The 15,147-nt window shown below is 47.1% G+C and overlaps 1 protein-coding gene across 1 annotated transcript in view; it reads left to right on the top strand.

Moving 5' to 3' along the window:
* CLCN6 (chloride voltage-gated channel 6) overlaps positions 1–15,147 on the top strand; it is an 81,430-nt gene that overhangs the window by 62,468 nt on the left and 3,815 nt on the right. The window contains exons 17-19 of the mRNA XM_082273550.1: positions 8,468–8,574; positions 8,768–8,954; positions 13,706–13,863. Coding sequence (XP_082129676.1) covers positions 8,468–8,574; positions 8,768–8,954; positions 13,706–13,863 — 452 coding nt within the window. The remainder of the gene's footprint in view (positions 1–8,467; positions 8,575–8,767; positions 8,955–13,705; positions 13,864–15,147) is intronic.

Raw genomic sequence — 15,147 nt, 5'->3', positions numbered from 1 at the left:
GTGGTGCCCTTCCTCGGGTTGATAGGCCCCTTCTGTGCCCTTCCTTCCCTCATGGTTCCCCTCCTCACTAGCGGGGTTCCCCTGTACTGGCTGCCTTCACCTACTCTCCTCCCCCCCCCCCCCCCTCTAGTCCGGCTCGGGATGCACGGGCTGTTGTGGTGTATGGAGTGTCATTGGTGATGGGCTGGAGGGAGGTGGGAGCGTGCCGCCGGCGACTCATTTTCTGATGCTCCTGTGGTGAATAGCTCACAGGTCCCCCCGGTGGACTAAAAGTACCTGTGGGGCCAGTCTGGGTCCTGGGTGCCGTGCTGCGCCGCTATTTTGTTGTGGATGGCTGTATAAGCCTCGGTGGCCGTGTTTATGTAGTCCGGCCGCCGTGTTTTTGGAGTTTCCCATTGAAGTCAATGCGGCAGCGGCGGTGGGCCTCTAGTAGCAGTGACTGCGTTTCCTCATCCTTTCTGATAGCAACATGGCAAGCAGCTTGGCGCTTTGTATCCAGCTCTGAATAAGTCGTGGTGAGTCCCTGCGGGTATACAGCTCCTTCTGCTATAGCAGCGCTGCTGGTGCACTTGGTCTTGCAATCCCACAACTGTAGCAGTGTGAGGGGGGATTTTTGTAAACAAAAAAAACCACCACCTGACCCACTCTCAGAAGCTGTGGGACCCTCTGGGTCTCAGTCTACCCTGGCAGCCATGACAGCGGTCACTTGTGTCGACAGCCTAGCAAGAAGCGCCCCCCGCCTTCATCTGTATCCTCTGCCTCCTCAGAATCTAAGGGGGCTTTGGCCACCACGGACGCGAGTCAACCCAATGGGTCTGCGTCCACGCACCCTGAGTGCTCTGACAATGAGGATGGTTCCTCTTCCACTATGGCGGGCATGAAAAAGCGCCTGTAGAGGCACTAATTGTATCAGTGCGGGAAACTTTAAAATTGGAGGACACAGCTGATGCTGCATCGGTTGCGCTGGTGCAATTTTGCTCCTGTAGGTCATCCAAGCTGACTAAGGCGTTTCCTTTTCCTGCCTATTTCGACGACCTTGTCGCTAGTCAGTGGGGGTCCCCAAAACGCATGGTTGGAATACCTAAGCGTTTCGCTAGGGGATATCCCTTTGAGGAGTCTCTTTTGAAGAAGCTGACTGTTCCACCGGCGGTGAACTCTCAGGTTTTCAGATTAAATAAGGCCACGCTTCTTCCGGTGGAGGATTTTTCCGTCTTTAAAGGACCCTGTGGACAAGAGAGCTGAGGCTCTGGTCCAATACCTTTTCACCGCGGCGGGTTCAATTTTGAGGCTGGTGTTTGCTATCGCCTTTGTCTCCCAGACCTTAACGGAGTGGGCAAAACACCTACGCCAGGATCTGGAAGGTGGGTCAACATCCTCCTGAGCTGGCGGATCAGTTGATACAGGGGCTACAGTATATCTGTGACGCATCCTTAGATGCGGCCCCTTTGACTGGCAGAGTGTCTGTGACTGTGGTGATCCTCCGCCGCATGATTTGGTTGAAGTACTGGTCAGCTGATCAGGCTTCCAAAAAGGTGCTGACTGATCTACTGTTTACAGGAGACCGTTTGTTTGGTGCTTCAATGGAAGAGATCATTAAAGGTCGTAAGAGTACTCCACAGGTTGCCAAGAGCAAAGAGCCTCGTCGTAAACATGGTCCTTTCTTCTCGGCTCACAAACGGCCCTCTTGTCCGGCAGGCTCATAGGACAAGGGGCAAAAGTCCACCCGTCACTTAGCAGGGGGTTTCAAGAGGCCCTGGTCTGGTATGTCAAAAGTGGATTGCACTGGTTTCGCAGACGAGCCCTCCTCTGTCTGGAGGGGCGCCCTCACCCATATCTGGGGTGGGGGAATGTCTTTGCTTCTTTCCAAACCCATGGACCTCTGTCATTCAAGACAAATGGATCCACAAGTTGATTCGGTCCGGTTACAAGATCAAGTATCGGTCCTTGCCTCCAGCAAGGTTCTTTCCTTCCAACTGTCCTCGGATCAGCTGCAGGGCCTTTACGGGGCAGTGCAGGATCTACTATCACAGGAACCTGAATCGCTTTGTGCGGGTTCAGAAATTTCAGATGGAGTCCATTCGCATGGTGGGAAAATCCCTTTATCAAAGGGATTTTCTGGCCTCTCTTGATATCAAGGACACTTACCTTCATATCCCAATACATGTAGGGCATCAGCGTTTTCTTCGTTTTGCCGCGGGAGAGGAACATTAGCTCCTCGGGTGTTCACAAAAGTGTTGGCCCCGGTGTTAGCCTTGCTCAGGCAGAGGGGGATTGCAGTACTGGGGTACAGTACCTGGACGATCTCCTTCTGCGAGCAGAGTTTCTGTCTGTCTTAAAAGACGATCTGGACATCACTGTGTGAACTCTGCAAGAGTTCAGCTGGACGCTGAATTTTCAGAAATCGGCTCGGATTACATCCACCAACCTGGACTACCTGGACCTGACTTTGGATTCAGCCTCAGCCAGGGTGTTTCTTCCGGAGGGGAAACTGCTGAAGTTGCAGCACAGCTCCTGTTGTCCAACCGTCGGTCGTCTCTCAGAACTTGCATGCAAGTGCTGGGTTTGATGGTCTCCACCTTCGAGGCGGTTCCGTTTGCGCAGTTTCATACCAGGCCTCTGCAAAAGGAAATTCTTGCCAAATGGGACAAGAATCCTCAATCTCTAGGCAATCTGATCCTGTTGAGCCAAGGTGTGAGGGGATCCTTGTTTTGGTGGCTCCGTTCCCTGGCGCTTTGATAAGGGAAGTGCTTTCTCCCCCTGTACTGGACAGTGGTTACCACCGACGCCAGTCTGTCGGGTGGGGAGGGGGGTCTTGAGCACAGATTCGGTTCAAGGGGTTTGGAATAGGGTCGGGAGGAGTATGGTCTGCCGATCAATATCCTAGAGATTCGAGCGTTCAGGCTTTGCCTGGTCCTGTGAACGGATCGTCTGGGGCGTCCGATAAGAATTCAGTTGGACAATGCCACGGCTGTGGCATATATCAATCATCAAGGGGGCACCAAAAGTGACTAGCTGCCTCAGAAGTAGCTGGCATTCTAAGGTGGGCAGAACAATATGTTCCAGCCCTCTCTGCTGTGCACATTCCAGGGGTGGAAAATTGGCAGGCAGACTACCTCAGTGGTAGTCTGCCTGCCTCAGAGTCCGGGCGAATGGTCTCCTCACCTGGAAGTGTTCAACAACTGTGTCTCTGGTTGGGGACTCTGGATGTGGACCTGTTGGCCTCTTGTCTCAACCGGAAGGTTCAGACAGAAGGTTCAGAGGTTTGTGGCAAGATCTCAGGGTTCTTTGGCCGACGCTCTGGTGGCCCCTTGGAGCCAGTATCGTCTGATTTATGCTTTTCCTACACTACACCTTCTGCCGAGGCTTCTGTGCAGAATCGAGGTAGAAAGGATTCCAGTCATTCTGGTGGCTCCAGACTGGCCTCGCCGGTCTTGGTACGCAGGCCTTGAGGCTGGTAGCCAATGTTCATTGGAGACTCCCTCTCAGAGAAGATCTTTTGTCTCAAGGGCCGATCTTCTATCCTGCTTTACGGTTGCTGGCTTTAACGGCCTGGCTATTGAAAGCCAGGTACTGAAGGATAGAGGGTTGTCCGATTCGGTGGTTCCTACACTGTTAGGGCTCTTTCACACGGGCGTTCCGTATGTCCATTTTTCATCCCATCCGTTTGCGGATGAAAAACGGACATAATGTATCTCTATGTAAATACGGATGTCATCGGATGATCATCCTCTGACATCCGTTTTTTGTCAGTTCAGTTCAGTTTTTTTGAACGGAGAAGAACCCTATTATTTCTTCCTTTCAAAAAACGGAACTGAAGCAAAAACGGATGTCAGTGGTGTCATCCGCAGACATCCGTATTTACATAGACATGCATTATGTCCGTTTTTCATCCGCAAACGGATGGGATGAAAAACGGACATACGGACAGGATGACACAAGTGTCATCCGTGTCCGTTACAAAAAAATAAAAGGACCTGATCGGGCAAAAAAAAAGGAACGCCCGTGTGAAAGAGCCCATAAAAGCTAGAAAATCTACTAGGAAGATTTATCATAGTTTGGAAGGCGTACATTTCTTGTTGTGAGTCTCGGAGGGGTTTTTCTCTGTTCTTTTTCGATGTCCCGTCTGCTGGAGTTTCTACAAGGTGTAGATAAACGTTTATCTCTGGGCACCATCAAGGGCCAAATTTTTGCCTTGGCAATTTTTTTCCCAACTGCCGTTGTCTGCAAATTCTTTGGTTCACACTTTCGTCCACTTGGCTCCTCCCGTAAGGTCTCTGGTACCTCTGTAGGACCTCAATTTTGTACTGTCGGATCTTCAAAGACTGTCTTTTGAAAATATTCGTAAAATTCTTCTGCTTACTCTGTCACAGAAGGTAGCTTTTTTGGTGGCTATTACTTCTGCACGCAGGGTGTCGGAACTGGCTGCATTGTCCTGTCGGCCACCTTACTTGGTGGTTTACGGGGATAAAGTGGTGCTACGTCCCTGTCATTCGTTCCTTCCTAAGGTCGTCTCGGGTTTCCCCTTGAATGAAGACCTTGTGTTGCCTTCCTTGTCCCCTAAGCCAGTGTTTCTCAAATCCGGTCCTCAGGGCACACTAACGGGCCAGATTTTAAGTGTTACCTTGGGGAGATGCAGACTAGAATACTGCAATCACTGAGCAGCAAATGATATCACCTGGGATGTATTTCAGTTTTCTTGCAAACCTGGCCTGTTAGTGTGCCCTGAGGACCGGAGTTGAGAAACACTGCCCTAAGCTGACACATCCTAAAGAAATTGCTTTGCATTCCCTGGATGTGGTTTGGGCAATCAGGGTGTACCTGGCGGCGACTGAGTCGATTTGAAAATCGGAATCTTTGTCCTTACGGATAGATCTCGCAAGGGGCAGGCCTGGTCTACTGCGACCATTTCCAGATGGATCAGGCAGATGGTGGTGCAGGCCTATTCCAAGGTCCTTAGGGATTGAGCAAGATCCTGATGGTCACTCTGACAGAGCTCCAGCTTTTATCTGTGCAGAGAGGAGAACCTTACAGAAGAACAACCATCTCTGCAGCATTACACCAATCAGGCCGTTATGGTAGAGTTGCCAGACTAAAGCCACTCCTCAGTAAAAGGCACAAGACAGCTTGCCTGGAGTTTGCCAAAAGGCACATGAAGGACTCTCAGACCATGAGAAACAAAATTCTCTGGTCTAATGAAACAAAGATTGAACACTTTAGCCTGAATGGAAAACCTCATGTCTGGAGGAAACCAGGCACCGCTCATCACCTGGCAATACCATCCGTACAATGAAACATGGTGGTGGCAGCATTATGCTGTGGGGATGTTTTTCAGTGGCAGGAACTGAGAGATTAGTCAGGATCAAGGGAAAGATCTATGCAGCAATGTACAGAGACATCCTTGATGAAAACCTGCTTGAGAATGCTCTGAGCCACAGATTGGGGCAAAGGTTCATCTTCCAACAGGACAATGACCCTAAGCACACAGCCAAGATAACAAAGAAGTGGCTACGGGACAACTCTGTGAATGTCCTTGAGTGGCCCAGCCAGAGCCCAGACTTAATCCCGATTGAACATCTCTGAAGAGATCTGAAAATGGCTGTGCACCAATGCTCCCCATCCAACCTGATGAAGCTTGATAGGTCCTGCAAAAAAGGGGAGAAACTGCCCAATAATAGGTGTGCCAAGCTTGTAGCATCATACTTAAAAAGACTTGAGGCTGTAATTTGTGCCAAAGGTGCTTCAACAAAGTATTGAGGAAAGGCTGTGAATACTTATGTACATGTGATTTTTATTTCATTTTTTATTTTTTAATAAATTTGCAAAGATTTCAAACAAACTTCTTTCACGTTGTCATTATGGGGTGTTGTTTGTAGAATTTTGAGGAAAATAATGACTTTATTCCATTTTGAAATAAAGCTGAAACATGACAAAATGTGGAAATGGTGAGACGCTGTGAATACTTTCTGGGATGGTGTGTGTGTGTATATGTATATATGTATGTGTGTGTGTGTGTGTGTGTGTGTGTGTGTGTATATGTATATATATATAATCAGAGCTCGAAATTTAGTCCTGAGCTACTAGCCAGGCCTTCAGGGTTATTTGCCACCAGTTGCCCCACCCAACTCCTACCCTGCCCGCCCCTAAACACGCCCTCATAAATTATCTCATAAAATTACACTGTTAAATGTTTTTGCATTAATGCAGAAGTTACAAAAATAAATATTAATAACAATGTTTTCAGTGGCCATCAGTGCAGCCTCATCAGTGCCCATCAAGGGTCTGGAGGGTGGGGGCTGAAGAGCAGTGGGGAGGGCTGGAGGGGGGGGGGGCGCCGAAGAGCACTGGGGGGGGGGGGGCTGAAGAGCACTGGGGGGCTGGAGGGGGGGCTGAAGAGCACTGGGGGGCTGGAGGGGGGGGGCTGAAGAGCACTGGGGGGGCTGAAGAGCACTGGGGAGGGCGGGGGGGGGGCTGAAGAGCACTAGGGAGGGCTGGAGGGGGGCTGAAGAGCACTGGGGGGGAGGGCTGGAGGGGGGGGGGGCTGAAGAGCACTGAGGAGGGCTGAAGAGCACGGGGGGGGGGGGCTGAAGAGCACGGAGGGGCTTGAGGGGGGGCTGAAGAGCACTGGAGAGGGCTGGAGGGGGGGGCTGAAGAGCACTGGGGGGGCTGAAGAGCACTAAGGGGCTGGAGGGGGGGGGGCTGTACAGTACTAGGGGGGCCAGCAAAAAAAAAAGAGTTGGATAGGAGGGGGATGGAACGGCTGCATACAGAGGAATTGAGCAAAGAACACGGCTGAAACCTTTAAATATTTCAAGCGGATGACTAAGCTTCAGGAGGGCAGTATTTTCAATATGAAGCTGAGATCAAAAGCACAAGGACATGACCTCAAACCAGCAGGAGGAAAGTTCAAAACGAAACTTCGAAAGTATTTCACTAAAAAATGGCAGAAAAGAACTCGGCGCTCCAATGTAAAATAAAAAAAAAAAAAAAAAAACAGAAAACCGTTGTATTAATGGTAAATGTAAAAGCTGGACTCAAGCATATGCACACAGTTTTGGGCTAAAGAAAGTACCACAATGTTCAAGAAAGATGCCAAGTTTATTTGAAATAATAAAATCGATCTTACATGGTGACGAGCCGTAATCCCAGGCAGTGATGAAAAGTTAGCTGGATAAGAGCAGATGTAATGTGCCGATCTCCAGTAAAACATCCAGCAAGGACAGGGAGATGGCTGCCAGCCACAATGGGAGACTTCAAGGGACTTTAGCCAGAAAGTGACATCACCAAAAACCTGGACGTCTTCAGCTGACCCGGAACAAACTGAAGGGACACCAAGGAACAGTATGCTAAGCCAGGTTACCAGGATGACCTGTTTGGGGGGCATGCCCCTTACTCAAATCTCCTATTTCACTGAAGAATGTAGTAAGTCAGTCAACAGTAGGTGATTTGGACATGCTTGGGACAAACCTAAATCTATACTTAACCACTTAAGGGCCAAGCCTATTTCTGACACATGTTGTTTACAAGTTAAAATCTGTATTTTTTGCTAGAACATTACTTGGAACCCCAAAACATATATATTATTTTAGCAAAGACTCTGGAGAATAAAATCACAGCTGGCAACCCACTGATACCTTACTAACACCCCACTCCCTGCCATCCTCATCTTCATCACACCTGGCAACCCACTGCAACCTTGCTAAAACCCCACCTCCTGTCATCCTCCTCACACCTGGCACCCTACTTCAACCTTGCTAAAACCCCAACCACTGTCACCCTCCTGTACATCACACCTGGCACCCCACTGCAACCGTGCAAACATCCCACCCCCTGTCATCATCTTCATCACACCTTGCAACCCACTGATACCTTCCTAATACACTACCCCCTGTCATCCTGATTCCCCTCCCCCCTATAACCCACTGCCAGCTTACAAACACCTGCATTGAGAAAGCCGCTTATTCCAAAATTGAGAGTACAAGGGTCTCTTCCCCACAAATGTGTGGTGGTGGGTAAAGTGGTCTGTGGACAGGGGCATATTGAAATTTGAAACACTGTTAACAGTAAAGATGCCATCCCGTGTGAATGATTAGGTGTTACTAAACCCACAACCGTAAAATCAGTCTGTATATACAGTAAAGCGTGCTTATTCTCCTTAGTGTGGATCCTAAGGGGTTACTCCTCTGCATTGTTTAAAAAAGCTGTTTGATCCAGTCCTCTCTGATCATCTCCTTCCTCCACGGACTTTAAAAAATGTATTTATCAGTTTATATTTACAAAATTAATTGCATTTCTATGTTCTGTGTACTTTTTTTTTTTTTTTTTTTTTCTTTAACCTTTTTGTTTAAAGAATAAAATAAAAATGAAGCAGAATTGGACTACTTTTTTTTTTTTCTGCTTGAACTCTTCTGGGTTTCTATAAGCAGGCTGATGGCTGATTTAGGATTTTTTTTTTTTTTTTCTATTTCAGGTTGCGAAATGGACTGGTGATCTCTTCAATAAAGGAATCTATGATGTCCATATTGGACTGAGGGGTGTGCCTCTGCTGGAGTGGGAGACTGAAGAGGAAATGGACAAGTAAGGGGTCGTCTTGAGAAAAAAAAAGTACTATTTCATTAAACCTAATGGGGATACTGAGAGGGTTTGTTCCCCCCCCCCCCCAAATGATATGGGAGGGATTGTTTCATCACCCCAGAATCCAAGATCTTACAGGGTAATTAATATAAGGAGTGGAGCCATACATCTTATTTCGAATATCTTCTTGTCATAGGTTAAGAGCCAGCGATATCATGGAACCCAACCTCACCTATGTATACCCTCATACCCGCATCCAATCCCTGGTCAGCATTCTGCGCACTACCGCCCATCATGCCTTCGCTGTAGTTACTGAGAACCGCGGCAATGAAAAGGAGTTCATGAAAGGAAACCAGCTAATCAGCAACAACATCAAGTTTAAAGTCAGTACCTGGGGTGGGGACAGGCAGATCAAAAACTGAAAATTGATGAACTGAGTTTATTACTTTTTTTTTTTTTTTTTTTTCCCATGCTGTTTAGGCAGATTTGCAGTGGCTTGAAATAGTATTCATACCCCTTGAAATGTTCCACATTTTGTCATGTTGCAGCCAAAAACGTAAATGTATTGTGTTGGGATTTTATGTGATAGACCAACACAAAGTGGCACATAATTGTGAAGTGGAAGGAAAATGATAAATGGTTTTCAAAATTTTTTACAAATATGTGATAAGTGTGGCGTGCATTTGTATTCACTCCCTGAGTTAATACTTTGTAGAACCACCTTTCGCTGAAATTACAGCTGTAAGTCTTTTTACCAGAGTAAAGACATGGTCCTCTTGGCTGCTTCTCTGATTAATGCTCTCCTTGCCCGCCATGTCTTGGTAGGCTTGCAGTTGTGCCATACTCTTTCCATTTTCGGATGGTGGATTGAACAATGCTCCGTGAGATGTTCAAAGCTTGGGACATTTTTCTATACCTAACCCTGCTTTAAACTTCTCCACAACTTTATCCCTAACCTGTCTGGTGTGTTCCTTGGCCTTCATGCTGTTTGTTCACTAAGGTTCTCTAACCTCTGAGGGCTTCCGAGAACAGCTGTATTTATACTGAAATCACATTACACACAGGTGGACTCCATTTACTGATTAGGTGACTTCTGAAGGCAATTGGTTCCACTAGATTTTAGTTAGGGGTATCCAAGTAAAGGGGGCTGAATACAATTACACACCACACTTTTCAGATATTTATTTGTAAAAAAATGGGAAAATCATTTTTATCATTTCTCTTTCTTTCATTGACTGACACAGCTCCTTAGGATTCTTGACCTTTGGGTTATACTGCCTCCTACAGGATTAGGACACTAGGCAGAAAAAATAACTTGACTACGCCTATGGGCAGTCCCAGGTGGTATAATCCCCCCTCTCTGCTATAGTTCCCCAGTTTTTTTTAAAGGTCGCAAAGTTCAAGGGGGCCGAATACTTTCGCAAGGCACTGTATTTGCTGGCTTTGACAGCTTGGCTGTTGAAGCCAGGTGCTAAAAAATAGGTTTGTCGGATTCGCTGATTCCAACGCGGTTAAAAGCTAGGAAAGCTACTTCTAGGAAAATCTTCCATCGCACGTGGAAGACGTACATCGCGTGGTGTGAGTCTCTTGGGGTAATCCTCGCTCTTTTTCGGTGGCTCGTATCTTGACCTTCCTTTAACGGGGGGTTGAGCAGAAACTGGCCTTGAATACTATCAAGGGGCAGGTGTCAGCCTTGGCGGTCTTCTTTCAATGGCCCTTTGCCACACACTCCCTCGTGCTTACTTTTCTTCAGGGAGTTTGGCACTTGGCTCCTCCAGTGTGGTCTCTGTTGCCACCTTGGGACCTCAATTTGGTACTCAGTCCTCCAGAAGCCTCATTTTGAGAATTTTCGGGAGATTCCCCTGCTTACCCTGTCCCAGAAGGTGGCCTTTGGGTGGCTATCACCTCTGCGCGCAGGGTGTCCGAATTGGCGGCGTTATCCATGTCCACCTTATTTGGTGGTTCACAGAGATAAGGTGGTTCTTCGCCCCTGTCCGTCGTTCCTTCCAAAGGTTGTCTCTGATTTTCATTTTAATAAAGACATTGTGTTGCCTTCCCTGTGTCCCAGGCAAAAACATCCAAAGGAAATTGCTTTGCATGCCCAGTGGTCCGGGCGATTAGGGTGTACTTGGAGTCTTTTAGGAAGTCAGACTCACTATTTTGTGCTCACAGATGGGCCTTGGAAAGGGTTGTCTGCTTCCTCTGTGACCATTTCCAGATGGTTCAGACCTATTCCAGCAGGGGTCCGTTTCCTCCTTTCCCTGTCAAGGCGCCCTCTACTCGGGTGCTCAGTGTCTCCTGGGCCTTCTGTCATCAGGCGCCAGTGATGCAGGGTTGCAAGGTGGCCATCTGATCATCGGTTCACACTTTCACAAAGTTCTACAAAGTGGATGTGTTTGCACCTGCAGATGCTTCTTTTGGCCACAATTTTTTTCAGGCTGCTGTTTAGAGGAGGACCTGGTCTTTTTTGAGGGTGTATTGTTTTTTTTTTTTCAGGTGGGCTCCAGTTGTTTTGGTTGAGCTCCTGTTTACTTGGTTGGCTATAGTTAGCCTTGGGAATTTTTTTCGCTGTTCCCACCCCTCATGCTTAACACTGCTTTAGGGCGTCCCAATGGTAAAGAAGATCAGGAGCTGTCTGTCAATAAACGAAAGAGAAAATTTGATTTTTTTTTTTTTTTTTACTTACCGTAAAATCCATTTCTTTCAGTGATGGACACAGCACCCACCCCTCTGTGGAGTTGTAATTCTTCTGACCATGCTTGTAACAAAACTGAGTACCTTTTTAGCAGAGAGAGTGAGTATTCCCCCTGGGATTGCCCATAGGCGTAGCCAGACTTTTTTTCTGCCTAGTGTTCTACTGCTGCAGGGGGCAATATAACCCAATGGTTAAGAAGATCAGAAGTGGTGTTCGTTAATGAATATCAATGAAATGGATTTTAAAGTAAGTCAAGAATCCCATTTTTTGACTTGCTGTAAAATCTATTTCCCTGCGTTCATTGACGGACTCAACACCTACCCCTCTATTGAGTTGTAATACTTCTGACACTGCTTGTAACTAAACTGAGGACCTATAATAGAGAGGGGGAGTATACCACGTTGGACTGCCCATAGGCATAGTAGAGTCCTTTGTTCTGCCTAGTGTCCTACTCCTGTAGGGGGCAGTATAACCCAATGGTCAAGAATCCCAAGGAGCTGTGTCTGCCAATGAATGCAGAGAAATTATTTTTACGGTAAGTCACAACTCCCATTTTTCTTTTTCTTCTACTTCACAATTGTTTGCCTCTTTGTGTTGGTCTATCACATAGAATCCAAATAAAATACATTTACGTTTTACGTGACAAGGGGTATGAATTTTTTCAAGGCACTGCACAAAGCAGCAAAAACTTTAAATGGAGTAATTTATTCCTTAAAAAAAAAAAATGTATTTAATATACAACCTGAATCTATCTTGATGACCGCCTATATATTGTGCACAGCAGCACTCATGCTGGAAGAAGGAGGGGAGTTCCTAGGAGCCAATTGGGCTTCGCTATGTGCTGACAGAAAGTGAGAGCAAAAGGATGACTATTATTGTATCACTGTTGCTTCATTGTGCAGTTTCGCTTTAATTACACAGGTGTATGTATGCATAAAGGTGTTGCGTGCAGGCAGCCCCATTCATGTCTTCTGGGGCACAGCAGCTGATCCGTGCAGTCGCTGCATCCCAATTGACATGACTGGAACTGCCTGCACGCGGATGCATGGAATGTCTGTATGCCTTGTGGGTGAAAATGATCCTTTGCACAGGTGTATGCCTAGAAACCCCTGAAACACCCCTGTGAATGAGGCCTTTATGTGACCATTTAAATTGCATTTTTTTGTTATTAAATGAACTGGGAAATGTTTCTCCTCTTTCTAGTAGTCTCCTATTTGCTAGCAAAAACCTGATCCTGACCCCCCCCCCCCAGAGTATTGTGACCATGTCAAACATGGAAACTGAGCCATGCCGACATGGTCAGTTTGCGTCCCTCGGTTAGCTACATGTAGTTGCATGATGCTGTGCCAATGCATGGCATGCCTGTCATTCTTTAAGCAGCCTTGCCGTCATGCCACTGCTTAGTCCTGTTCTGCCTGAAACACTGCACATGGCAGGCTAGCCATGAGAAATTTTGGGGACCCTTACACAGCTGTAGGTCACCCCCCCGGCCTGACCCCTTTAAGCAGAGTTTACCCCTTTCATTGGGGTTCCCAAAGTTCCCCCCCTTAAATCAGGGTCTCCAGAGTCCCCTTCTTTCATCAGTGTTCCCAGAGTCATCCCCCCTTACATCAGGGTCCCAAGAGTCCCTTCTTATATCAGAGTCCCCAGATCACCCCCCCCCCCTTACATCAGGGTCCCCAGAATTCCCCCTCCTTCCCCCTCAAATTAGGGTCCCAGAGTTCGCCCTTACATGAGACCCCACTTTCATTATTCTCCCCAAAGTCCCCCCTTATGTCATGGTCCCTAGAGCCCATTCCCTTTCAATACGGTCCCAAAAGTTAGAAGGTAAGAGCAGAGTGGCTTAAGGAGAGTGAAGAGGTTTAGAAAAATAGTTGGGGTAGTGGAAGGGGAGGAGGAAGCATTGTGAAGACCCTACAGGACAGGTAGAAGCTGGAAGGCTTGGACACTGGGACCGGATAAATTTGGAGGAGGAACTTCCTCCTCCTCTTAATGCTGGGGCCTGGGAGAGGGGCAAGCATGTGATTGGTTGCGAGGACATGGGTGATCATAGCCACTAAATGCTGTCACTGAGAACAGCAGGTGGCACCGGCGGTGGTTGCTGTCAGCCGCTGTACATTAGGGGACAGCTCTGATTGCTGAACAGCCTGCGCTGTTGCTGAGAGCAGCGCAGCTGTGGCAGCAGGGACACTGACTGGGTATTTGGCAGGATGCTCTGGGGGGGTTTGGACCCAGCAACAACTGGTTGGTGGCGGCCTGGGCCCCCTAAATGTGTATGGACTGCGGCCTGGGCCCCCCCGATGGCAGCCCTGGCACATGGACAGGAAAGTTTTTCTCTGCCGACGGCAACAGCAACACACCCTCTATCCCTGTGAAATGGGCAGTGTTAGCGAAGGTCAGGGACGCTGATGTAGTAATTTTTTTGTCTCCTTTACACAGAAGTCCAGCATCCTGACTAGAGCTGGTGAACAGCGGAAGAGGAGTCAGTCTATGAAGTCTTACCCATCCAGTGAACTGCGTAACATGTGTGATGATAACTTGGTCTCAGAAGAAGCCTCTGAAAAGGAGGACATGCTGCAGCAGATGTTGGAGAGAAGGTATAGACTGAAAATTTAAAAAACTTGTCTAAATGCGAGAGCCCACGTTTTTCTTGAAGTATGGTGCTTTGTGTGTTTCTTTCAGATTCGTGCAGTAATCCAGAGTGTAAAACTAATAAGATTAAAATCGCGCTCCCTCAAAAATATCAAAAATGACAGAAGTACAAAAAGTCCATAATACACCAAAGTGCTCCAAATCGTGCAAATGCAGAGCTGCAGAGATCCTGTGCTCTCTTCCACCACCATTAGACACAATTTCTACTTACCAGATGCAAGCATATAATACGCATATAGGATTATTGAGAGATGATCTCTCGTTTAAATAGATGCTCGCCACTGGTGATAATGACTCCTAAGTGGTATACCGTAAGATCAGGGAAGAACAAAAGACCCTTCATAGTGTAGTAATTTGTGCAGTAATCCAAAATGAAACAATTCCTTTACTTTGCCTCTGTGCAGGAGCTTTCTGTAATAAATACTGGGTCACTGCTGCTCTCTCTGCTTGTGCAGGGGACTGGCCTTTTATCCGCCCCCTCCTGTAGTTCAAGGCGCTGCAATGTCCCTTCCAACATCCCTATTTGCATCTCAGTGATGAATGGATTCAATGCTACTTTTACAAGGTAATGTCTGGGCTTGCTGCCCACACAGTGTATTTACATACATTGTGGCTATTGAGGAATGTAAATTAAAACCTATCTCTGAGCCAATATACACCCTTATGCCCCCGTTTCTCCTGGAACTCATGCAAAGTGTCTGTGTTTTAGGCAGTCCCAGTTCTTATGTACACAATGGGCTTTGCGTATATACAGTGGGTACGGAAAGTATTCAGACCCCCTTAAATTTTTCACTCTTTGTTATATTGCAGCCATTTGCTAAAATCATTTAAGTTCATTCTTCTTCCTCATGTATGTACACATAGCACCCCATACTGACAGAAAAACACAGAATTGTTGAAATTGTTGCAGATTTCTTAAAAAAGAAAAACTGAAATATCACATGGTCCTAAGTATTCAGACCCTTTGCTGTGACACTCATATATTTAACTCAGGTGCTTTGCATTTCTTCTGATCATCCTTGAGATGGTTCTACACCTTCATTTGAGTCCAGCTGTGTTTGATTATACTGATTGGACTTGATTAGGAAAGCCACACACCTGTCTATATAAGACCTTCCAGATCACAATGCATGTCAGAGCAAATGAGAATTGAGAGGTCAAAGGAACTGCCTGAAGAGCTCAGAGACAGAATTGTGGCAAGGCACAGATCTGACCAAGGTTACAAAAAG

Source organism: Pelophylax lessonae (assembly GCF_965119305.1).
Source record: "Pelophylax lessonae genome assembly, chromosome: 12".
NCBI lineage: Eukaryota > Metazoa > Chordata > Amphibia > Anura > Ranidae > Pelophylax > Pelophylax lessonae.
Note: the sequence above shows the minus strand (reverse complement) of the source record. Positions and strands in the feature narration are given on the sequence as shown.